The sequence below is a fragment of the Rhinolophus ferrumequinum genome, chromosome 11, assembly GCF_004115265.2.
Source record: "Rhinolophus ferrumequinum isolate MPI-CBG mRhiFer1 chromosome 11, mRhiFer1_v1.p, whole genome shotgun sequence".
Taxonomy (NCBI): domain Eukaryota; kingdom Metazoa; phylum Chordata; class Mammalia; order Chiroptera; family Rhinolophidae; genus Rhinolophus; species Rhinolophus ferrumequinum.
In genome coordinates this window covers 74,141,362-74,167,336 of record NC_046294.1, presented here as the reverse complement: position 1 = coordinate 74,167,336, position 25,975 = coordinate 74,141,362, and the positions used below count along the sequence as shown (strand labels likewise).

The following is a 25,975-nucleotide window of genomic DNA, read 5'->3' as shown; positions in this document are numbered from 1 at the left end:
GGTGTTTTTCCACTACGAGAAGACGGGGTGGAATGTGGAGTGGGCAATGGATTTAGAATCTTTAGACTCGATTCATGAAAGCTGAACTGCCTAATAGCACCAGTCTTTCTTTCAAGAAAACTTTTTCTGGGCTTTCTGCTTTAGGGATATAGATGCAAATCACAGTAGGTACCTGACTTCAAAGAATTTGAAACTCAGCAGGAGAGATGCGGAGAAGGCAGACTGTAATATATGACTTATCCAACATCCCAGAGTTTACTACTAACAAAGCTTTGGCCAGAAATTACATATTTCTATCATTCCTTATGGTATTTCAGGGATGCAAAGTCAATTTTGATTTAACCCCAGGCAACTAGTAGTTTACAGTCTTATTGAGAAGACAAGGTAGTCAACAAACATGAAACAATTAGCTGACAATACATGACAGCCTGTGAATAAATGCTAGGACTTATTATACACAATGTAATGTCCTGTGTGGTGCAGTGCTAATGAATTTGGGGTGGAATCTTCCACTCAGCAATGGTAAGACTTAGGAAGGACTGGAAGTACTACCTTTCACTTCCAAGTATGAACACTTTCTAATCCTAACCCATTAGAAGTGAAGGTGAATTTCTGACCTTTGGAAGACCTTCCAAGTTGAACATATTACAGTCTCCCCCTCCCTCACCCACTAACTCTTCCTCTGGACATGTCTTTTGTACCACCATGAATTTGTTCTACTATAGCCTGAGACTGCGTCTATGATCACTCATTGTTCAGAGAATATCAAGAGAGAGAAGTGAGAAGTCGTCCTCTATAAAAATTAAACATGAAGGCAGAAAAGCAGAAGGGGAGTGGAGATGAGGGCTCCTTCAGAACGTATCTTCCATAAAAGATTAAAATGACAGGGAGACAGGTAGGGGATGATACCAGCACAGTTGAAAGAGCCTCTTATGAGTAATTCTTATTTAGAAATGGAAGGAGACTTACCTGTTAGTTTTAATTCCTTCATAATTTTTAAGGAAGCAGAGAAGAAATACTGAGATCAGAAGAAGAAAGACAGAGAGAAGGCGTTGTGGGGGGCAATGAAGTGAGAAGAGGGAAAAGGAGGAAAAAAGCAGTCATGAGTGCCAACTCATGGGACAACGTTTTAGCATTTCCACCTTTTTTCTTGCCAAAGGAAGAAACTTTACTTCTCAAAACTGGGAAATCCGTTTATTGACTACAGGGGACTTCCCGACAGTGAACCCAGAAGTTCTAAGTTTTAAGTAGCAGTTTCCCAATCTATGATTACATGTCCCACCCTCTGCACTAAGGAAATGCACTGTTACTTTCATTTTCAAGCCAGTGACTCTCTTCAAGGCAGCAGGAAGGGACTGAGGCTGTTACGTATGGCTGGTGAGTAGGGGTCCTTTTCTGACTAGGGGTCAGGGACTTGGGTTTTCGGAAACCCTTTATTCATTGCTCTGTGACAAAGAGAAATAAAACAGAAACAAGCCAACAATGTGCAAACTCAAGTCTTCCCTTTATTAGCTCTATGTAAGTTCAATCAGGGGACACTGCCTTCCAGAGGCTGCAGGATAGTAAGGTCTCCAGATATCTTAGACCCAGGAAAAGTTAATTCCTTTCTGTCAGCTTCTGGTGATGAAAGAGAGGGTAAAGACAAATAGAGTAAGTTATTTGTGTGTGAGAAAACTCTCGGTTTCAAAGTGCGCTCTGAAATATTCTCAGCTTCCTGTTCATTCGATATTAGTCATCTGACTCATAAGCTTTGTTCCCAGAATCACATAAGGGAGCCTGTGAATTACCGCCCCCTTTGCCATCCTCTATATTGTATTATACTGTTGGTCTTTTTAAGGTGACTCCATTTTTTCCCCTTTTCTCTCTAGTCTCGGTGCTAAGGACTCCAGAGTAGTTTTCCTTGGATTGCTGTCACAGTTTTTTTAACTGGTCTCCCTCTCTCCAGGATTTAACCCTCCAGTCCATCCTGCACCCTACTTTCAGGTCATGTTTCTGACACTCGGAAACTGAAAAAGCTTGAGATTCACTATTTATACAGCTAGTATATCACTTTTTTGGTTTCATTCTCATTTGAAAGGGAAGTGTTTTAAGAAGATCAGTAGTTTCTAAACTTTATAACAAATCGTAATAATCTTTGTCATTTTTCAAAATTCAGATTATTCAGTTATCTTGATCCTGATTTGATCAAACTTTTTTTTTTTTATTAATTTTATGTACTGCACCAGGATGGCTGGGTTGGGAGAGGGTCGCGGGGTAGGTGCGGGGCACCAGAGTCCAATTACCTGGAAAGCTTCCAGCATACAGGGTTGGGTGGAGCTGGGGTTCATCCCGAGTGCCACCACTTTCCTCAGCAGCCTGCACAGAATGTTCAGTCGTCATTGCCCTGGCTACTGCCCTGCACCACGGCTGTCCTGGGAGCTCACGGGACCCATGGCTCCCTTGTTGGGATAACACACTTGTACCCAGCCATGGCAGGCTGCGGGGATGGGAAGACGGAGGAGGAGCCTGAAATGCAGAGGCTCCAACTGGGAAGGAACTGGCCTGAATTGGTCAATCTTAAATAGACAGCAAGCATTTATAATTTTTAAAGATACACAGATAATCCTTATATAGCTAACCTGGCACAGGTTTGTCTGCAGATTAGAATTATTAGGAGAAATGATCAGTTAGTTATCTTTCAGTTCTCACATTCTGGGTATCTCTTAATGTAATTTTGTTACTCAGGAACATACAGTGGCTCCCTATTGCCTTTTTAAAACTGTCTGAACTTTTCAGATAGGTTTTCCTACCTTTCAAAATATATTTACCCATTTTTTTCCATTAATTCTTCTAAAATATGACCTCATTCTTATTCCCCCAAAATTTTTTACGGTATTCACCCTACTCGTACTTCCTTGTTTTTGTGATGTTTTCTTTGATTCTCTCTGTGATATAATTCTTTCCAGAATTTATGTCTTTTCTCATGACATTTAACTTAAGTTACTAAAATGAAAGAATTGATTCTTTTTTTGTCTTTTTCATGACACTAATACAGCATTTGGGGAGTAGTAAGTTAAATCCACACTCATGGCTGCTTCTGTGGCCAGGTAGGATGGGCTCACTAGCTATTGGATTGGAATCAAGACATCATTAGATAATAGATGTGAGAAACTGAAAGGCACTAGCCAAAAAAAAAAAAAAAAAAAAAAAAGTAAAGTTGCCCAATAAATACAAAGAACCAAGTTTGGTTGGTCATTGTTAACTAAGTAACAACTGCAGGGGAAGAAATTGCTAGCCTAGAGAGAAAAAAGGAATCCTAAGAGCTTATGCATCTGACACTTGGTCTGGTCTGGGAAGATCAGAGAGAAGTCCCTGAAAGAAGTGACATCTAACCTGAGATTTAAAGGATAAACAGAGCAGTGGGGGAAACAGTAAGAAATAGGGTGGGAAACTGCCCACGTAGAGATTCCTAAGTAAGGGCTTTCTAGAAACCAAAAGGAGGTCAGAGTGTTTAAAATGTAATGAAAATGGTGGGCAGAACAGCAGAGGATGAGGATGAATGAGAAGGCCTAGATTAAATTAAGCTGAGAGGTTCCATTATCAAATGTAGATTTTAGAACCCTCACTCTGCTTCGTAGTGAAGAACAGATTGGAAGGGGCGAGAGTAGATTTATTGGAGTAATTAAAATTGGAAGGATGTTGGCCTGAAATGGAATAATGAACAATTAGAAATGAGAGAAGTAGTCAGATTCTTGCAAATATTTAGCAGATAAAATCAATACTACTTGATGTGAGATGGAAAATAAGTTGTTACGAAGGCAGAAGAGATTCACTATCACCATATTTTACTGGCTGAGTGTACTTGGTGGTTAGATATCATTTACTAATATAGGGAACAAAGCAGGTGAATAAAAATGAGCAGATCAGCTTTATAAAGATGAGTTTAATGAATCTGTAAGATATTGAAAAGAGATGGATATATGAGTCTCAATTTTGGTATATACATCTGGGCTGAATCTATAAATTTGGGAGTAATTTATTTATTATTTAAAGCTAATAATAAAGCCATGAGTATGTGTAGATGATGAGAAGGGGACCTAAGGCCAAACTTCTTGGTTGTATTGTTTACCATACTTCTCCCATACCATTCATTCAGTCCACGCTATACCACCTTGCTGCGCGTACAGGTAAATGAAATAGAAACCCAGGATTCAGGCTCACTCTATATTCCGTATAGTATCCTGTATGCTGTTTGCTATTTCTTTAAACTCTCAGTTCTAACATTAGTATACTATGTTTCATCGCAGTGTTTCTGCTACCTCTTCTAAGAAGTCTTTACGACCTCACCTGCAGAAATGAACCCAGTCTTCTTTGAGTCCCTGAAATACTTTGTATTATTTTAAGTAACTCTTTACCAAGTATCATTTAATATAGTTTGATGACTTAAGAGTGGGGGCTCTGAACCACTGTATTTGAATCCCTTCTTCCAACTTACTACACACATTGTGTACTATACATATTATTTGGGTCAATTACTTAACTCTCTGTGTCTGCCTCCTTTTTGTTATTAATGTATCTGTTATATGGAGTTTGGTTGAAATTTAAGTGAGAAGATTCATGTATACCACTTGGCACTGGCAGGGGATCAGTGAATATTAACTATTATTACTGAAGCCGTGTTGTAAGAACAGAATTTGAATCCTAATTTGTGTGAGTTGGGGCAAAGTATGTGTAAAATAGAGAAAATGATGACTATCTCATTGGATTATTGTGAGTATGGAATATTAATATTTCCATTAGTACACAGACTTGTAAATAATAAAAATAAAGAAATGATAATGATGATTTACATTGCTCTATACGTATTCCTTTTCAATCATAATAAGTGGGCAAGAGATGTTAGCTGTTATTAAGTTAATCAATATAGGTCACTTTTAATTCACGTCTATAATTTCCATGTTGCTTTTTCATAATCATTGCCCAATAAACATTTATTGAAAGAGTAATTAAAGATAACATGGAAAATGAGGCTGGTGTTTCTGGGCCAAAATTCGTGTTCAATGTCCTGGCACATTTTCTTTAGAAAGTGTCATTTTGTGTCAAGGCTATCCTTATATCTAGATGGACTGGATAATTACCTTAAATTAATTCAGAATTGATGAGATATCCTGTCTTCCCATATATATGTCCAAACTATATCTGTGCTATTAAAATAAAAGATTTATTACTTTGACTTCTATATTGCCTTATAAAATTTCAAATTATCCCAGACAGTAATAAATTAACCTGGTATCAAATTAATCTACCATAGTGAAAGATTAGTCATCAGATTGTTTTCGACTCTGAATTTTGATTGAGTCAAGATATTAATGTATTAGGACTCTGGATGCATTCATTCACTTATTTATTAATTCATGTATTCCTCAAGCATATGCATACTTTTGAGATTTTAAGCACAAAGATGTGGGTAGGGGATGTGAGTATGAAAAATGTGGATTAGAAGCACAGTGCTTTCATCAAGGAAACTAAATGTAGAGGAGAAAAAAGATTCTATGGTCTAGTGGGAGAAATTTACAGTCCAGACAAGAGCATGGATTTTCCCTGGAGCATACGAGGTCTGACAATTAAGTTTGAGAACTTGTTGTGACAATTTGCTAACATTTTTTGATATGAGAGGCATTATTCATTATGATTTTTGAACCAACTGGGCAAACAGTTAAACAAGTTTACTATTTGGAAGTGCTGAAAAGGCTGCGTGAAAAAGTTAGACAGCCTGAAATTTTCACCAATTCATGGCCCTTGCATTACAACAATGCACCAGCTCACACGGCACTGTCTGTGAGGGAGTTTTTAGCCAGTAAACAAACTGTATTGGAACACCCTCCCTACTCACCTGGTCTGGACCCCAATGACTTCTTTCTTTACCCAAAGATAAAGGAACCTATTGAAAGGAAGACATTTTGATGACATTCAGGACATCAAGGGTAATACAATGACAGCTCTGATGGCCATTCCAGAAAAAGAGTTCCAAAATTGCTATGAAAGGGGGACTAGGCCCTGGCATTGGTGCATAGATTCCCAAGGGGAGTGCTTCACAGGTGACTGTAGTGATATTCAGCAATGAGGTATGTAGCACTTTTTTTAGGATGAGTTCGTGAACTTAATTGTCTGACCTCATACATTCCAGGTGGATCATCATCACTATGAGAAGGAGAAAAATAGAAAGGGCCATATAAGAACAGTGGAAGGCATTAGGTCCAATGGCTAGAAGGGAGATGAGAAGCTGTCAAAACAATCTTAAGTGGCATTGAATCATTGAACACAGCGTAGTATGAATTTGATGAGGTGAGTGAACTCCACAGGTATAATGAAAGAGGTACGTACTTTATTGCAGATGTGGTGAAATAGAAGGCATTTAAATAGTATTTCACGTGATAGGGAGCTCTCTGAAGACAGAGCAAAACTCTTTACGTTGTGCCCTCAGTTGAAGGATACTTTGTATTTTCTGACAGAAGATAAGCGCAAGAAAAACCCACTTAAGGTTTTGGAATCTGTCGGTAAAGAACTCTTGACTGGCATTTTGGATGACTTGGTGGAAAAAAATGTTCTGAAATTGGAAGAAACTGAAAAGAAAAAATTTCATGATGCCCAACCTGAAGACAAGGCCCGGATCTTGGTGGACTCTGTACGACAGAAACGCCATGAGGCAGGTCAAGTCCTTGTGCAAACCTTCCTTAACATAGACAAAAATTCCACCCATATGAAAGGTAAGAATGGAATCATTTACAATGAATATCTCAAAATTTTCAGTATCTGTTTAGCTCCAAAGCCCCTCCAGTGTCCTCTATAATGCCCTCCATTCTTAAAGTACTAAAAGCATTTTTCACTAAACCTATCATTGTCCTTTTAGGGGCTACCTTATCTTTGGTGACAGGTGATTTGATTTCCAATTAGCTAAGAAGCTGATTCTTTGTGTTTAGGTTACTCATAGAAATAGCCAATGCAGAGACTTTGCAGCTAGGGATATCTGATCCTGACCAGGTTCTTTCACTTTGGACACTATCTGACTTTATTCAGTTTTCTCAACCTTCTTAGGCATCAGTCTCAGCATCTATGAAATGGGGACAATTTCAGTAACATCATAGTCTTTGTAAAGCTAGGAACATAATGGCAGGCACATGCTGACAACTAAGATTTTAGCTCTCACCTATCACGCTCCTCTGAGCTCCAGATATATTTAGCTCTATCTGCATAGTCAGCATTTCACTTGAATATTCCAAGGCTTCACAAAACTAAAATACCTAAAATTAAACACTGATTCCCTTTATTGCATCTATTCCACTTCTATCCCCTTTCTATCTCATTAGACAAAGCTATAATTCACCAAGCTGCTCAAGCCAGAATACAACTGGATTTTTCACCAATGAGCAATAGCTTTTAGCAGAGTGCCAGGCACAAAAGAGGCACAGAATAAACATAGGATGAAAAGACAAATGAAGAACATGTATGTAAAAAATATTAGTTACCATAATTATTATTTGGCTTGTAACATTTAGAACTTTTGAGTGCTTACTTATTTCTGTAAGTTAGAAAATATGATCAGAACACCTTTAAAGTATCTAATATATTAAAATCTTTCAAAACTTTTGACCTAGATTGAATTTTCAATATTACTAAAGCCTAAATATTCATAGGCCCAAGTTCATCAGTGGCAGGCTCTATTTGCTGAGTTTAACCTGAAATCCCAACCCTGAATACTTAGAGTTTATCAAAATAATAAGCAATAATAAACAAAAGGCAACATCAATTGTATAGCCCTCACTATAAAAATATACTTTTTCCGTAAGCCCTTCTCTAGGGAGAAGGCACATTCCCACCAGCAGGAAGCATATGCTCATCACATAGATGCCCAAAATTGTGGCCTAGGCTATGTTCTCATTAATATTTAAACTGGTCCTGTGCAGATTTATTATGTTCTCTTAAGGTTGGGATGGGGCAGGAACAATTTGCATTTTTTTAAAAAAAATCAGAGATAATTCAGCAAAGAAGAATCAAAACTAAAATAATGGGAGTTTCAAAATAATTTTAGCAACCCAGGAATCACAGTGAGCATTAAAATAAATTGAGATAACCTATTGCATCAGCAGAGGCTGGCAGTCAGGAGGCAGGTACAGAACCCGTCATGATGTGTTCAGTGGTTCCCTGGGTTCTATCTGCACATGGTGCCTCCAGCATCATTCTAGGACACCTACAATACATTGGCCCAGTGGTCCAGGAAGCAGGGCAAGCTGGGCTGTTAGAGTATGTAATGGCCCTGGCCAGGCCTTTTGGACATGGATGTAATTCTGAGGGTGCCAAGCATAGCACTGAAGGAATGGAATGCGGGGATGGGAAGAATCCAAGCTATTTGTTAGTTTATTTTATTTAACAAACTCATATATATATACATATATATAATAATATATATATATATATATATATATATGTATACACACACACACACACACACACACACACACACACACACACACATATATATCATGTGCCAAGCACTGTTGTTTAGCCAGAGAGACAAGTACTCAAAATTCCTACCCATTAAAAGAGATGGCTTTGTCTTATCTTCTACCAGTCTCTTCCTTTTAGTATCAATTGAAGATGTTTTCTGAGTATTTCATTAAGTAACAGATAAGACTCAGATATTAAAAGTTTTATCTAAGCCCCTCATTTTCTCTCTCTCTTTTTTTTTTTTTTTTTCTGCACTGCCAGGCTAACAGAAGCTTCTTTTGGGCAGCAGGCTGCACTCTAATATTTGTTATGTTGTAATGAAAGGACTTGTTTTCATGTTAACTGCATTATTAGATGTCAGATAGAAACACTGTCTAATTCCCAATTCTATCTATGAACAGTTTATCTATGTATAGACACATAATGGTCATTAAGAGATAATTTTTCTTAAATTAAAGAGTTCACCAAACCTGTAAGTAAACTGGAAACAGAGGAGACTTTTGATGAGAAACATACCCTCTGACAAGGGAATATCCCAGGGCCCTGAGTGTCTTTACCTTGCCAGAATCTTCTGGAATGGAAAGGGAGAGCATGAGTCACTATTTAATCTATAAAAATAAATATTCAGAAAGTTTAGTTTCCTTAAAGACTTACATTTGCTGCATCTCCAGAGCTTAGGTTTTTAGTAGATTTATTAGAAAGATGTTTATCAAAAAATATTATGTAAGAACCAATGGAAATAAATAAGTGAAATAGAAAAAATATATAAAATATAAGAACTAAAAATTTTGTACAGGATGAGATTGCTTTTTTCATTTAAATTAAATAAAATCAGAGAGTGTCTTGGTTCATGTAACTAAAAACAAAGGTTTACTCCTGGTATGGATTAAAACCTTGTTACATTAGATCTTGCTTGGGAAACCTCTCTTCTAATTTCTGTTTATGAATTCCTCTTCCTTCCCCCTCCAGGAGGCCTTTGGACTTTTCCAGACTCTTGCACAATCTCAGTCAAATAGACCAAGTGGTGTGGGATAATATTACATTTCTCTAGGGATTAGGTAAGGATGAGTCAGAAATAAACTTCCCAACAGGGATGAGTTGTTTCCTCACATTTTAAATCATGGGTTGAAAATTTAGTGCTGGTTGTTCAGCACTTTGGAGGCAAGGACATTCAGAATATGTTAGAATCTCTGACCAAAAAATTGTCCCTTTGACCCTGGATACAGCACTCTCATTACTAGATACTGGTTCTCCTTTAAATAGCTGACTTTGAAACTTGGTGAGGAAGCAACTAAAGCCCATCCCCTCTGGAAAAGTTCAGAATTCAGACTGAGGTTGCTGAAAAAATAATACCTGGATAGTACAGGATTCAGGATTCTATTAAGTGTTTGGTGTGTGAATGTGTCTGTGTGTTGTGTGAATTAGGAGTGGACTTGGAATGTTACACCATGCAATATGATAGCCACCAGCCACGTGTGACTATTAAGTGCTTGAATTGTGGCTAATAACAAATGTGAAATGATAATATATTGGATATATTATGTTAAATAAAATATATTATTAAAATTAATTCTGTCCATTTATTTTACCTTTTTAATGTGGATATTAGGAAATTTTAAATTTCATATGTGATCGCAATAATATTTCTAATGAACAGCACTCTAATAAATATTTACTCAATATGCTCTTGCTCAGAGAAAAGAGAAATGCACATAGATAATTACCCCAGAGTAAAAACTTTGCAAAAATCAAACTGTTTTTGCTAAATATAAAAAGGCTAAATTTGACCCCAAATCATGGAGATGTTTTCCTCGAATAATCAGAATCTATTTGGGGGGCACGTCTTCTTTTTGTACCAAGGGTTTCTCCCTTCTTTCCCAGTAGTAATACATCTCTTTATACTAGAAGTTAGATACAATTATAATTCCTAAATTAACTAATGTTAAAAAATCTTCTCAGAATTTCCCTTTTCCGTCGGTATTCTCAGGTGATAATTGGGTCATAGAGGCAGATATCACAATTTATATCATATGATGTCATGTCATGTGTTCTACAGCTCTTTCGAATATAGCGGCTGGACCAGCTGAGTCTGCAGAATCTACAGATACCCTCAAGCTTTGTCCTCATGAAGAATTCCTGACAATGAGTAAAGAAAGGGCTGGAGAGGTACTTTACTGTGCTCTATACATGAAATAGAGAAAGAGAGAGAAACCATTGCTTCCACTAAATACACAATTTTTTAAAGTACTAATTGCAGAGTAGTGAGGTGGGGACAGTGGTAATCTTTTACATAGATGCTTTGAGCAAGGAGAAAATCATGTAGACTCAAACACATTCCAATTTTCTTTCAACTCCATTACAAAATATAAATCTCTCACTTTAGTCAGATAGTTGTTCTCATGTCTGTTTGAGACTTATTATAATTTTAGTTGTAGTCATAGAATCAAAATATGCATAAGATATTTATGCAATAACAGCTGAATATTAACTGTTTGCATACTAGTTGAAAAGCCTAGACATAAAGCACATTTTAAAATTTATAATGCCTGACACGCATTATAAATTGATATGTTAAAAATTGTACCAAAATAATGATGTTACTAAAGGCAAAGGATCTTTCTTTTTGGCTGGAGCCAATAGCAAACGTCTCGTGGTTTTTATCAAATTTGATCTGAACCTTGACTACTTGGAAAGATTTGACTAGGTGGAGAAGAGAGAAGGGTAGCATGTGAATTGTTCTAGTTTCCTCAAGATTTTTGAGTAACTATCCCAAATATGTTCTGGGTCCCATTCTGGGCTCTTGAAAAATGAATCACTCACTTCTTTCAATTGTCAACTCAATCCATTATAAAAGAGAAGGAAGGAAGGCAGTGTTTTCTGGTACCAGAGAGGGGAGAGGGCAGCTCTATGAGCCCTTAACAAAGTAATAATGAATAATATATGAGGCTTTAAAAGAGGTTTAGGCAAATCAAAGTCACTGCATATCCATTTCCTGCAGATCTATCCAATCAAAGAAAAAAACGACCGCACTCGTCTTGCTCTCATCATATGCAATACAGAATTTGATCGTCTTCCTCTCAGGACAGGAGCTGAGCTTGACATCACAGGAATGAGGGGACTGCTTGAGGGCCTTGGCTACAGCGTGGACGTGAGAGAGAAACTCACTGCCAGGGTAAAGACCCCTCACCCATCCCAAACACGTGTATATTCAACACCCATCCTCCTACCAACAATAACTTTATAATGTTAGCCAAATACCGTAACAACCTTGGACTGCATACTTGTGTGTATGCGTGTTTATAAAATGAAAGTATTAGATATATCATTACATTTATCTCTGTCTCTTTTGAGCTCTAAATATCCTCAATTCCATAAAACTGGACAAAAAGTGATTGGCGTGTGTACCCACACTATTCTTCATTCCAAAGCGGGATGATTGGGGTTCAGACCCAATATTCCCAGAAAATTCTAAAGTAATGAAAGTTTAGCTGGAGTTTATTCACCATATAAATTGTGAGTCCCAACTTTGTTCCAGGGGCTATTCCCGGCACTAGGGTAGGACTATGAAGGAGACAGGAAGTTCCCAGCTGGAATTGATTTTGGTTCACTTATTGGGGGGCAATCAAACTAAAAGCAAAACAGAAGATTTCAGGGATTTGGTGTATGTATGTATCTCTATAAGAGTGGAAATAAAGTTAAAAGTAAATGAAATGGAAAAAGAAAACATAAAAGCAAATTGGTAAGTGGGGAGTAATAGTTTTGATGAAATAGTCAAGAAAAGCCTCAGTTAGGAGACAATAAAGAAGGTGACAGAGGACTACCAGGAACAAGATAGCTCTGCAAAGATGTGAATGAAATACATTCCTAGAGAGATGACTACAAATGAAAAGTCTGAACTGAGTATGAAACTGGCACATGAGAAGGACACGTGAGAAGGACAGAAGGACCAGTATGATTAGAGCCTAGAGGAGAAGGAAGCATGGCAGGAGGCAGTATGTGTATGTCACAAGTTTGATTTTATTCTAAGTACAGTAAGAAGAGTTTTAGAAGGGAAGTGGTATGATACCTTTATGACACAAGACTCTTATTAAGTAATAAGAAAAAAGTCAGAGATAGGAAGAAAAAAGTATATAAGTGACAACAAGCAAATATAAAATGAGTCGAGAGGACGGTTTATATAATGTCAGGAGGAACAGGAAGTTGAACCAACTCTTCCATTATAGAAAGAAAAATAAAACTATCACTGAGCAACCACTGTGTGACTGGAACATCACAGGTGTTTCTTCTACCGCTCATGATAAATAGGAGGTCAGATTAATTTTAATGCTTGTCCTATGAAAGTAAGACTTTGTGGTCTTTTTCAGGATATGGAGTCAGTGCTGTGGGCATTTGCTGCCCGCCCAGAGCACAGGTCTTCAGACAGCACATTCTTAGTGTTCATGTCTCATGGCATCCTGGATGGAATCTGTGGAACTCTGCACAGTAGTGAAACACCAGATGTGCTCCCTTATGACACCATCTTCCGGATATTCAACAACCGCAACTGCCTCAGTCTCAAGGACAAACCTAAGGTCATCATTATCCAGGCCTGCAGAGGTGGTGAGTTCTGAACGGGAAAATCAAAAGGTCATGAGGTGTTCACCAAGGATTGTGATGTATGTTTTGTTTTTAGGGGAAACAATCTTAGACCCCATTCAGTGCAAACGAATTGAATTGAATTATTAGGAAACGCCAGTTAGGGGGATGGTATGATGAGAATTTGTCTTGTCAGCTGAGAAATATCTATTCAATTTAATCCAAAGTAAGTGGTGAAGGAGATGGCCAGAATCCCTGAATCAAGTTAAACAAAAATATTTAAACCTTGGAATGAAATCATTTAGTGACAGCTTTACTTGTAAATGTTTTCCAGGCATTTTGACATTCTCTGGCATGAGAAGAGTTTCATTTGAAAATGGGGCTATGTGATAGCAGTACCCCCCCACCATACATTATTGAAAGGGAAATGAGTAGGGAGATGAGGTTATATGGGATTGCAGTCAAAATTTTCTTTCTTTCTTTCTTTTCTGACTTCCAATTGCCTCTTAGCTTTTTGGAGCAGTGTTTGTGGGGAAAGCAGAAATAACAGCTAAAAAATGGTAACTATGCTCTGAAATTATGCAGATAAAGCGTTAACTCCTTTGCTCTTCTTAGCAAATGGCTTCTTCTAGTTTTACCATAGCTGTCACTATTTACTAACAAGATGCTGTCACTTAATTGGCAAATTGCTTAAACACACCAAAGAGAAGCAAAGTGTTGTGTGGGTGGGTGGGGAGGAGTTGAGTGCCTGCGGGCGTGCATAGTCACACGTATGAAACCGGTGAGAAGAAACATTTAAAAAGAAAGAAGGGCAGTTGTAATAGTCATGCTGATGGAGGTACACAGTGTGTAGAAAGTTGATGTCTCTACAGATAATCGTGGGGAATTGTGGGTCAGTGACTCTCCAGAGGCCACGGCAGACAGCTCTTCACAGCCATCCGTGAACCTGGAGGAGGATGCCGTTTACAAGACACACGTGGAGAAGGACTTCATTGCTTTCTGCTCCTCCACCCCACGTATGTGTCTTTCCGTGGCGGATAAGGATTTGTGGACCTGAAGTCACCTCTGAATGATTCCAGAAAATTAAGACAGACCTTATGCAGCAATGATCTGAAACACATTTTGAAAGCTGTCAAAATATTTTACATTTGTCTGATCTATTCTATGGAGACAGATTCTTTAGTTTTTCCACTTTTTAAAATTGTAATTACGTGATAAGTGCTGCACTTACAGTCAAAATTATACCAAACATGAAAACAACCTACTACAAGGAACCCCCTTCACCATACACTCTTTAAAACAAATGATTCACTTTCCTATTAAATCGATTTAACATTTTAAATAGAGTTTTTATGGAACCTGGTACTGGCTGCCTTTTCTCAAATTATCATCTCCAAGCTCCACTCTCCATATTCCCATCTGATGCTATGTGGAGTGGCGCCATTGCAGTGCATAGTCAGCAGGAATGTGGATGCCCTTTTAAAAGGGATAGAAAATGGCACTATGGGGCTTATTAGGACTAATAGTAGGGGGAAAGTATTTAACCCTTGACCTCTAGGTAACCATCTTAAGAAGTCTAACATTTGAGTGTTTCTAATTTGCAAATTTTAAGCACTTCATGGAGGTATACTTGACGTACAAAAAGCTGTATATATTTAATGTATATAACATGGGTTTGGATATAAGTATACCCTTGTGAAATGATTGCCACGATCTATGCCATAAACCTGTTCCTCCCCTCAAAAAGTTTCCTTTGGATCTGTTCATCTCTTTTATTACTTCGTGAAAGACAGTATGATATATAATCTGTAAACAAACTTGGAACCGGGTGGCCATTTTTGTTGCTTACTGTGTGAACATGGGAAAATCCTTTAATGTTTCTGACTTTTTGTTCTTTTTTCTGTAAAATGGGATAACTCCAGTTATCCCTTCAGTCTCTTTCCAAAGCCACGTGGATGAACATGACACATATAGTAGAATGTCAGTCCCAAGAATACAATGCAATCATTATGCAATCTCTGTCAATTCTAGTGAGCTATCCACTTAATTCAACCTCTGCTAGTTCTTTTGTTTTTTGTTTGTTTGTTTCCTCTTGGTGGAAAATGAGTTAGTGTAGGGATATAAGTGCTTCCCCTAAACATGTCAAGCTAATGTCCAAGTGATGCATGAATAACAACAATAACAAAAAAGTAAACAAAAAAAATACCTAAGGCCACAGCCCAAGACTTACCACTCTCTATCTTCATAGATAATGTGTCCTGGAGAGATATCACAAAGGGTTCTCTTTTCATTACACAACTCATCGCATGCTTCCAAAAATATTCTTGGCGCTATCACCTAGAGGAAGTATTTCGGATGGTAAGCTTCTTTTTTTCTTTTTTAATCATTTAATTGTTCAAGAAGACTTTACTATTATTCTTCTTTCAAGTGACAGTGACAGACTTTGTCAGAAAAACAAAAGTAGAGCTGTACCTAGTTTCTGTTATCCTGCGGTTTAAAATTTGTTTTAGAAAAAGGTGTTGATGCCCCACAGAAGGAGATTAAAATAGAACAAAATAATATAAACTATAAGCTTGCATGTTATTCACTATAAGGTCTTACAATTCAAAGAGTGAAAAGTATTTTAAATTAATTTCCATTGCTTAATTTATTAAATAAATATATATTGGGTGGTCTACTTGGTAATGTTTCTATCTTGGAGTAGATGACACATGTGTGGCATAGGCTACCTAGGACCTACATTTTTGTGAGAGAGATGGATACTAAACAAGTAAGCTAACAAACAAATGTGTGATTACACATAGTGATAGGATCCATAAAGAAAAAGATCTAAGACACGTGAAAGAAAATACAGGAGAAGACATTCTTTGAATGGAGTGGTCCAAAATAGAAGAGTCGATATTCCTTCCCCAATTCAGGATATTTCTCATTCTGCCCTCCTTCCTAATTTGTTATCCTCCATAGTTCCTATCTCTAATCACTCAGTATATATTTTGTTTGCTTTTTACCTGTATTTACTCACTCAAATGCCAACTTCATAAAGGCAGGGATTTCCTGAAAACCTCAACATGCTGGCACATAGGAATTAGTATTCATTCAATAGATAAATGCATGAGTGAATGAAAAATACTCCTCTTGTCCCCTTGTTTAGGGAGAAAGGGATTGGTATTAAAAACATAGGAAAATATGTGTGTGTGAGTGTGTGTGTGTGTGTGTCTGTGTGTGTTTAATTCAAAACTGTAGAGAATAGTAGCACTCCTGTGAGAAAAAAGGGATACACACATAGTAAGTTGGAGAAGATTGCATTGTAAAGTGAATTAGGGTCTCTGTGAATGGAACTTAGAAAGTTAAGTCCTGCCTCTCGCTGTCATTTTGTGTCCCCGTGTGTGCGTTTATTCTCAGCTGGTCTGCCCAAGAGTTCCTGAGCTCCAACCCTAGTCCCCTGTGTGGTCCCTTTTCCTCTCCAACAAGACAAAAGAAACTATCATGAACCAGGAGAAACTTGCCAAACTGCAGGCACAGTGCATATTGGTGGGAAAGGAACTGCTTGCAGAAAGAAGAAGGTAGTTCACAGAACAGCTACAGCAGATAATAATAATAATAATAATAATAATAATAATAATAAAATCAGTTATCCTTAAAGAAGTTAGGGGTAAACAATATCTCTGGTATTGAAGAGGTGACTATGTTCATAAACCAAGGAACAGTGATCCACTTTAACAACCCTGAAGTTCAAGCCTCTCTGGCAACGAACACTTTCACCATCACAGGCCACGCGGAGACCAAGCAGCTGACAGAAATGCCACCCGGCATCTTAAACCAGCGTGGGACACAGTCTGACTAGTTCAAGGAGACTGGCTGAAGCTCTGCCCAAAGCATCTGGGGATGGAAAAGCACCACTTGCTACCAGAGAGGATGATGATATTGAACTTCCAGATCTGGTGGAGAATGTTGATGAGGCTTCCAAGAATGAAGCAAACTGAATTGAGTCAGTTTCTGAAGTAGATAAAACTTGAAGAAGTTGCTGGAAGCCTCTATTTTATTTTATGAGTGCTTTTTTTAAAATTTTGTTCATGGATCTGATAAAATCTCAATCTCTAATATTTTTAAGCTTAAGCCCCTTGGACACTGCAGCTCTTTTCAGTTTTTGCTTATACACAAATCATTCTTTGCAGCTAATTAAGGTGAAGAATCCAGGGAATAAAGTCTGAAACAAAGGTTAATAAAGTTCTTTGCCTAGTTAAAAAAGAAAGAAAGATAGAAAAAGGAAAGAAAGTTAAGTCTTGTTGGATTAATAGGAATTAGATACTATACTTTCAAGGGCATTGCTAGGAAAAAGTCTAGAAATAGGATTTCATTGATCAGTCCATGGCAAAAAACTTCAGAGGTCAGCTTGGTGGTGGGGATGTGAAAGTTGTTCAGTGTTCAGCTCTTAAGGACAAAACCCTGGCTTGGGGCCTTAATTGACTTAAGGGCTAACTCGGTGGAAGCTGAAGGTGGAGGGTCTTTGAGATCTAGTTCACATGAACAGACCCCAAGGGAAAATTGATCATCAGATCTGTAGATCAGATATGGAAAATAGAGGAAATGCAGTTTGAAAGGCTTTGGATTATGCATGAGGTGTTTATTTTGAGATAAAGAGTATATTCTGATGTGGGGTGTTACTTCTAAGAGATAGGGTGGCAGTGGCAGGGAATTAGAATATCTGTGAACTTGATCCCATCAACTTTGGGAGCAGAAACTTTCAATCCCAGAATTTTCTGACTCATTGTACAAAATGTTTTTGAGAGTGCATAAGAGTTATGTCTCACTTAGAGCCTCTTTTTGTTTTTAGGTACAACGATCATTTGATAAACCAGATGTTAAAGCCCAGATGCCCACCATTGAACGACAATCCATGACAAGATATTTCTACCTCTTTCCCGGCAATTAAAATAATATCAAGAATTGTTGGCAGGTGAAGTAAATGGGAGAGTAATATTAGTGGTGAAGGCCAATGACCAATGACAGCGGTCGTTTGGGTGGTCAGATTGTGTTCCTTGTTGATGTAGTTTGGTGCTTAGATGCTATTTTTCACTCTACTTATATGCATCTCGATCCCCCTCCATCTCCACAGTAAATCAATCAATCAATCAATCAATCAATCAATCAATCAGTGAATCGAGGAGATAAACCAGACCAAGACTGGAAGTAACAAACAATGAAGGGTGACAATTAATAAAATAGAAATGTGCTCCTCATGCTTCCTTTATTAGTTATCCTCCCTCCTCCCCACACACAATGAGTTACCAAACATTGACTCAGATCCTAAAATAAAACAGAAAACATAGAAGCTGACTATGGGGAAAACAGGGCATTGCTCCTTTGAGTGTAGGTATCACATTACTACCATTGAGCTCCCATTACCAGACAGTATAAAACACATCCTGGACTGTAATGTTTGTGTGGATGCAGACTCTGGTTCCCTGACTTTTCTCATAGTGTAGATCACAGAACACTCAGAGTCTGCTCTCAGATCCTTAATCTGCTCAGAACCACCTTCCAGCACCCATGTTAACGCTTACACAAATTTTTGGTCAAAATATTTTAGAATGGGCCCTTCAAGTTTACACCCAATAATTATTTTACTCACTCACAACAGCTATATATCACACTGTATTATATCATTAATCTCCCTCTCAAAAGCATAAGTAAAATTATATTTTAGACTAAAATTTATGTCCATACTTTAAATATACACTCACCATCTCCTACCCCTGGTTTCTGACTCCCTGGTTGCATAATTGCATAAGTACTTCATCAGAATAGCTTTTATTATCTTACTGGTCCAATAGAACCACATTTGGGGATTGAGCTGTTTATTTGACTAATATTTATCAAGCACTTACTATGTTCCAAGTTCTGTTCTAGAATCTTGGAATATATCAGTGAACAAAATAAATGGAGCCCTTGCTCTCCCCAAAAGTTCAAACTCTAGTGAGTGGAGACAGACTAAATACACAAACAAGAAAATATATATCAGAGAGTGATGAGGGCTAAGAAGAAAAATAAAGGAGGCTAAAGAGACTCAAAGAGATGGGTGTTGAGCTGTTATAGATTATTTAGGAAAGGCTTCATAGAAGTGATGAAATTATAATGGAGAATGGAAAGAGTCGGGCAATGAACCTTGTGATTCTTTGCAGTAAAAGTGTCCCAGCACAAGGACTAGCAAGTACAAATGTCCTGAGGCAGAAATATGCTTAATGAGTTTAAAGAACTTCAGGAAGGCAGTAGATTGGAGAATGAGAGTGGGGAAAATGGCAGGGACAAATTCAGAAAAGTGATGAGAAGCCTCATCACATGGGCCTTGGTGATCACATAAAAAATGCTTTACAATTTTTGTCCTGACTGAGATAGGAAATCCTTCTAGTGTTTTTCAACAGAGAAATGAGATAATCTAATCAGATTTCCCAAAGATGATCCTGAGTACTTTTTGATGAATAAACTATAAGAGTCACAGTCACAGTTAGAAGCCATGGCAAAAGCACATGGAAGAGAATGAAAAAAGAATCATGATAAGGGATAGATTGAAGGCTTCTAGGAATTACTATTTTGACTTTCTGTTCTTCTTCTCTCCTTCAGGAAATTACAGGCATCCAGCCATTCTTTACCAACTTCGAAAAGCACCTTTACCAGTACAGCATGTATATTTAACCTTTTGTATCTGAATAAAAATAAAAACAAAGTGTCTTTCGGGTCACCTAATAAAGAATAGAATTTGAATTCAAATAGTGGGTGAATGGAAATGAAGGGAGGAAACTAACTGAATGTTCTTGTTTTATGACTCATATAATATCTACACTTCACTGAATGATGAGAACTGGCCATGACTTGCCCTAGCAATAGGATGCAAGAAGATGGCTCCTATCTGGAAGAGAAGAACTGTAAAATGGTCAGCTCCTCATTTGTATACTCATCAAACCCAGCATCTAGAATGGTCCAGAGATGTTTTCTTATTTATTTATTTATTTATTTATTTATTTATTTATTTATTTATTTTTAAATTTTTTTTTTATTTTTCAATTCTAGTTGGCATACAATATTATATTAGTTTCAGGTGTACAACATAGTGAGTCAACATTTATATAACTTACAAAGTAATGACCCTGATAAGACTAGTACCCAACTGACACCTTACATAGTTATCATAATATTATTGACGGCATTCCTGTACTGTATTTTACATCCCTGTGACTGTTTTTATAACTGACAATTTCTACTTCTTAATTCCTTCCCTTTTTCACCCATCCCCCAATGTCCCTCCCATATGGCAACCATCAAAATGTTCTCTGTATCTATGAATATGTTTCTGTTTTGTTTGTTCATTTATTTTGTTTTTGAAATTCCACATATAAGCGAAATCATATGGTATTTATCTTGCTCTGTCTTTCTTATTTCACTTAGCACAGTACTCTCTAGACCCATCTATGATGTCACAAGTTGCAAGTTTTCATTCTTTTTTATGGTTGACTAATATTCTATTGTATATTATATATGTACCACCTCTTCTTTATCCATTGGTCTATCTATGGACACTTAGGTTGCCTCCATATCTTGGCTGTTGTAAATAATTCTGCAATGAACATATGGATGCATATATTTTTTTCAAATGAGCGTTTTGGATTTCTTTGGATAAATACTCAGATGTACAATTGCTAAGTCCTTCTTTGTCTCTCATTATAGTCTTTGTTTTAAAGTCTATTTTGTCTGGTATGACTGTTGTTACTCCAGCTTCTTTTTTCATTTTCATTTTTGTGAAATATCCTTTTCCATCATCTTATATTCAGTGTGTGTGTCTTTTGAACTGAAATGGGTCTCTTGTAGGCAACACATGTAAGGATCTTGTTTTCTTATCTACTCAGCCACCCTGTCTTTTGATAGGAACATTTAATCCATTTACATTTAAATTATTGATAGGTATGTAGTTATTGTCATTTTCTTATTCATAGTTTTGATTTTTTTTCTCATATTCTTCTTAAAAATGTCCCTTTAACATTTAATACTGGTTTGGTGGTGACGAACTGCTTTAGCTTCCTCTTCTCTTGGAAGCTCTTTACTGTCCTTCAATTCTAAATGACAGCTTTAGTAGGTAGAGTAGTCTTGGATATACGTCCTTTCTTTTCATCACTGAATATTTTCTGCCAATCCTTTCTGCCCTGCAAAGTTTCTGTTGAGAAATCAGCTGGTAGTCTTATGGGGGCTCCCTTATAGGTAAGTAACTGCTTTTCCTTAATGCTTTTAAGATTCTCTTTTTGTCTCCAACAAAGAGGAATAGCCATGACTACAGTGGAGGAGCTGTTGAGCAGGGGCTGACCCCATGGTGCAGGATTTGCTTTAGTAGAGCTCTGGTGCCTGCCAAATCCACCCTTTGGTGTGTTGTTTGTGAAGATGTGGTGGTTGGGTGTTACTCTGTTGTGGTCTGTAGCTGGCCACTGGGTGTGTTGGTTCTGGAGCCATTTAGGAGGGGCTGTGGTGCAGGCCAAGATCAGCTGCTGCCTGTGCCTAGCTTAGAAACACCTGGTAGGAGCTACAAAGTGATCTGCACACGGTTGCCACTTGCTCGGACACACCTGGAAGATACTAAGCTGCAAACTGAAGCCAGCTGCCACTAGTGCCTGGCTTGGGGCTGCTTAACAAGAGGTACGGAGCATGTTGAGGCCTACCACTGCTTGTTTGAGGTTTGTGAACCTTTGAGAGATTTTAGGAAAGTCCGCAGCATGAGCCAAAACAAGCCATTTGTATGGAAAATCTGCTGAAAGTGACTACAGCGTGCCAAAAGTGGGTGGGGCGGAGTCTCAGGGAATCATGTGGGTGGGTCAAACAGTTTTAGCCAGGTTGATGGAGACTCAGACTTGGTGTCCTCCTGTGCCTGTGTGTGCAGGCTGGGTGGGGGCAGGGCTTAACAAAGGAACAAAGTGGCATCTGCCCAGGCAGAGCCGCCCTGCCAGTCTATGCCCTGAAGCCAGACCATTCAGCTCCTCCCCGTTTCTAATTTATTTCTTAACCAACATCATAGGTTCAGATATTTTTTTTCTTCAGTAAACCATTATTTTAGCAAATTATTCCCATGGATTTTTCTTTATTCCTACTATACGTTAATTCATTTTCTTATTGATTATTTTTCTTTCCAGATGTGTGTATATTTCCAAACTTCAGGAAAATTTTATTCTTTAACAAGTACTTGGATCTTGTCTAAAATAAATGAAGCTTTTAGTTCAAGATAGTATAACCTTAGTGTTTTTGTATCGAAATAGAAATGTCAACAAATCAAGGACATCAAAGAGAATGAGGAGTGTCAGCAACGGAAGAAAGATTGTCAACATTTCTGGAAGGGTGAATATCGGTAGAGGAATTTTGGCAACATGGCCATCTGAGCTACTTAGTAAGATGTATCACTTCTGTTACATACATATATAATGCCAAATAAATATTTTGGTACATAGCTGAACTGTATTAAATAAAATAAAAGGATGCTCTAGGTGTCAAATATAACCATAATTGTTAATAGTTATGTATATTAATTGTATGTAAGGATTATTGTAAGTATTTTGATTATTATAAGGAATTTTTATATATCAGTAACTAAAATTTATAGGAGATCTGTAAAGTACTTATTACCAATATCCCCATTTTATAGGTAATAAACAAAAGAACATAGAGCTTAAACAACTTGCTCAAAATCATACAGTTAGTAGGTGGACACACGAGGATTTGAATGCAATTTGATTTAATCTAGAATCTGAGTTATTAACCACTGTACTGCATTGCCTCTCCAAAGTAATGAGAGACTAAAACTCTAAGGGTTCCGAATTGTAAGGTTTAGCTGAATTGTGAATTGTAAGTGTTAACTAACACTACAAAAATTCATGATGTTTATATTTCTGGACTTAGCTTGTCCAAGTGGAAACATGAGACACATCACAAAGATCCAAAAATACATATTATAGAGACCTCATTCTATTACATATCATATAATTATGGTGATATTATAAACCCAATGATATCAAGACTGTCACACATCACCACATAGATGGAAATACACACACACACACACACACACACACATATTTCACATATATATATACAAACATGTAAGTATACACATAGTCATATGTAAAAACAAGAAAGAAAGAAAAGTATCAACAAAGCATTCATTCTGAGCAGTTGGAAAAAGTACTAAATCAATAAGAAAACAGAAGAAAGCAAGTAATAAATATTAAAAGAAAAACTTAGTGAGATGGTAATAAAAATTTAAGTAGATCATGAAAAGCAAAAACTGGTCCTTTGAAAAGACTAATCGATTGAATGCAGGAGCAGCTGTCGGGATCTCCCTGCTTCGCAAGCTGTTCCTACACTTAAACAACCATATCTAAGGGACCTGCAGTTGGCATTGATCTTGGCACCACCTATTTGTGTGTGGGTATCTTCCAGCGTGGAAGAGTGGAAATAATTGCCAATGATCAGGGAAATTGAACCATGCCAAGTTATGTCACCTTTACTGATACCAAACGATTGATGGATGATGCCACAAAGAATCAATTTTCAATGAACCCCACTAACACAGTTTTCGATGTCAAATGCCTCATTGGACATAGATTTGATGATGCTGTTGTTTAATCTGATATGAAGCCTTGGCCCTTCAGGTGGTGAATGATGCTGGCAGGCCCAAAGTCCAAGTAGAATACAAAGAAGAGTCAAAAAATTTGTATCCAGAAGAAGTGTCACCTATAGTTTTGACAAAGATGAAGGAAATTGCAGAAGCCTACCGTGGCAAGACTGTTACCAATGTTGTCGTCACAGTACCTGCTTACTTCAGTGAGTCTCAGGATCAGGCTACCAAAGATCCTGGAACAATTGCTTGTCTCAATGTACTTAGAATCATCAATGAGCCAACTGCTGCTGCTACTGCTTGTGGCTTAGACGAAAAGATTGGAGCTGATCTTTGACTTGGGAAGTGACATTTTTGAAGTGTCAATTCTCACAATTGAAGATGATATCTCTGAGGTCAAATCTACAGCTACAGACACCCACTTACGTGGAGAAGATTTTGACAACCGAATGGTCAACCATTGTATTGCAGAATTCAAGTGCAAGCGTAAGAAGGACATCAGTGAGAACAAGAGTTACATGCTAAGCATACTCTCTTTTCCAGCACCCAGGCCAGTATTGAGATTGATTCACTCTATGAAGGAATAAACTTCTATAGTTTTATCACCCATGCCTGAATCAAAGAACTGAATGATGACCTTTTCCGTGGCACCCTAGATGCTGTAAAGAAAACCCTTCAGGATGCCAAGTCCCAGATCCATGATATTGTCCTGGTGGGTGGCCCCACCCATATCCTCAAGATTTAGAAACTCCTACAGGATTTCTTCAGTGGAAAAGAATTGAATAAGAGCATCAACCCTGATGAGGCTGTTGTTTATTGTGCTGCTGTCCAGGCAGCCATTCTATCTGGAGACAAATTTGAAAATGTTCAAGATTTGTTGCTGTTGGATGTCAATCTTCTTTCCCTTGACAATGAAGCTGCTGGTGGAGCCATGACATCCTCATCAAGCTCAATACTACCATTCTTACCAAGCAGACACAGACTTTCACTACCTACTCTGACCATCAGTCTGGTGTGCTCATTCAGGTGAGCAGGCCATGACCAAGGACAACAATTTGCTTGACAAGTTTGAAGTCACAGGCACCTCGTCGTATTCCGCAGATTAAATTCCCTCTTGATATTGATGCCAATGGCATCCTCAATGTCTCTACTGTGGATAAGAGAGCAGGAAAAGAGAACAAGACTACCATCACTAATCATAAGAGTGGTCCCAGCAAGGAAGACATTGAGGTCCAGGAAGCTGAGAGGTACAAAGCTGAAGACGAGAAGCAGAGAGACAAGGTGTCTCCCAAGAATTCTCTTGAACCCTATGAAACATGAAAGCAACTGTTGAAGATGAAAAACTCCAAGGCAAGATCAATGATGAGGACAAACAGAAGATTCTTGATAAGTGCAATGAAATCATCATCTGGCTTGATAAGAATCAGACTGCAGAGAAGGAAGAATTTGAACATTAGCAGAAAGAGCTGGAAAAAAGTCTGCAATCCCATCATTACCAAGCTGTACCAGATTGCAGGAGGCATGCCAGGATGAACGCCTGGAGCCTCCCCTTGTTGTAGAGCCCCTCCTTCCGGTGGTGCCTCTTCTGCACCCCTCATCAAAGAGATTGATTGAGCCAAACTTGAGTAGAAATTTAGCCTTCTTCCACACAAAATGTGGAAGAACCCAAATTTGTAGTAATTCCATGGCAGTTTTAAAGTTGAGTTGCTAAATAGTAAAGATCTGGGCATTCTGGATACTTGAATATGGAATATGTGCACAGGGAAAGGAAATAACAATGCACTTTATAAGCACTATATTGTTAAGTGCACAGTACAATGTCTTAAATGAAATTATTTAAAATTGGCACCAAAAAAAAAAGACTCATTAAATGGCAGGTATTTAATAAAATGAGTATGAAAAATTAGAATGAGCACAAAGACAATACTGAAGATAAAAAGGTACCATAAATACAAATAAATATAAATACAGAAAAAAGAAAGATAGACTATCATACATGAAATAGATGGAATTCTAGAAAAGTAAAATAACAAAATTAATACACGAAGAAATAAAAAGCTAAGTGTATTAATAAGCATTAAACAGATTAATTTTCTTTATCATACCTACCTGCAAAACAGTCAATAGACACAAATGGTTGCAAAGAGATGTCTTACAAAACTTTTATGAAATTGATGAGTTTAACTTTATTTAAACTCTTTCAGATAATAAGAGAAACAAACTCCTAAAATTCTTTCATGAGGCTACACAAAACTGATACAAAACTAG

General features: G+C 37.6%; 1 protein-coding gene and 2 pseudogenes across 2 annotated transcripts; all 3 read left to right on the top strand.

Annotated features, from left to right (window-relative positions):
- Window positions 1-1,296: 1,296 nt before the first annotated feature.
- LOC117029841 (caspase-13-like) lies at window positions 1,297-19,788 on the top strand. Of its 2 annotated transcripts, none has more exons than XM_033119088.1 (9): window positions 1,297-1,377; window positions 6,492-6,746; window positions 10,541-10,650; window positions 11,483-11,656; window positions 12,849-13,083; window positions 13,932-14,075; window positions 15,308-15,417; window positions 17,894-18,016; window positions 19,681-19,788. In XM_033119088.1, the coding sequence occupies exons 1-8, from the start codon at window positions 1,299-1,301 to the stop codon at window positions 17,990-17,992; spliced, it is 1,206 nt and encodes a 401-aa protein (XP_032974979.1). In that variant the 5' UTR covers window positions 1,297-1,298; the 3' UTR covers window positions 17,993-18,016; window positions 19,681-19,788. The 2 variants fall into 2 exon arrangements, with proteins under 2 accessions (XP_032974979.1, XP_032974981.1); XM_033119090.1 differs by having other exon boundaries at window positions 1,333-1,377; window positions 6,495-6,746.
- Window positions 16,546-17,042, top strand: LOC117029842 (transcription factor BTF3-like; annotated as a pseudogene).
- Window positions 19,789-23,469: 3,681 nt separating the features above from the next.
- LOC117030468 (heat shock cognate 71 kDa protein-like) lies at window positions 23,470-25,321 on the top strand (annotated as a pseudogene).
- Window positions 25,322-25,975: the final 654 nt, after the last annotated feature.

Coding starts and splice junctions, on each gene's coding strand:
- LOC117029841 (XM_033119088.1), top strand. CDS start 1,299: ATGCACTGTTACTTTCATTTTCAAGCCAGTGACTCTCTTCAAGGCAGC. Junction 1,378..6,491: donor GAGGCTGTTACGTATGGCTG/GTGAGTAGGGGT, acceptor ATTTTCTGACAG/AAGATAAGCGCAAGAAAAAC. Junction 11,657..12,848: donor GAGAGAAACTCACTGCCAGG/GTAAAGACCCCT, acceptor GGTCTTTTTCAG/GATATGGAGTCAGTGCTGTG.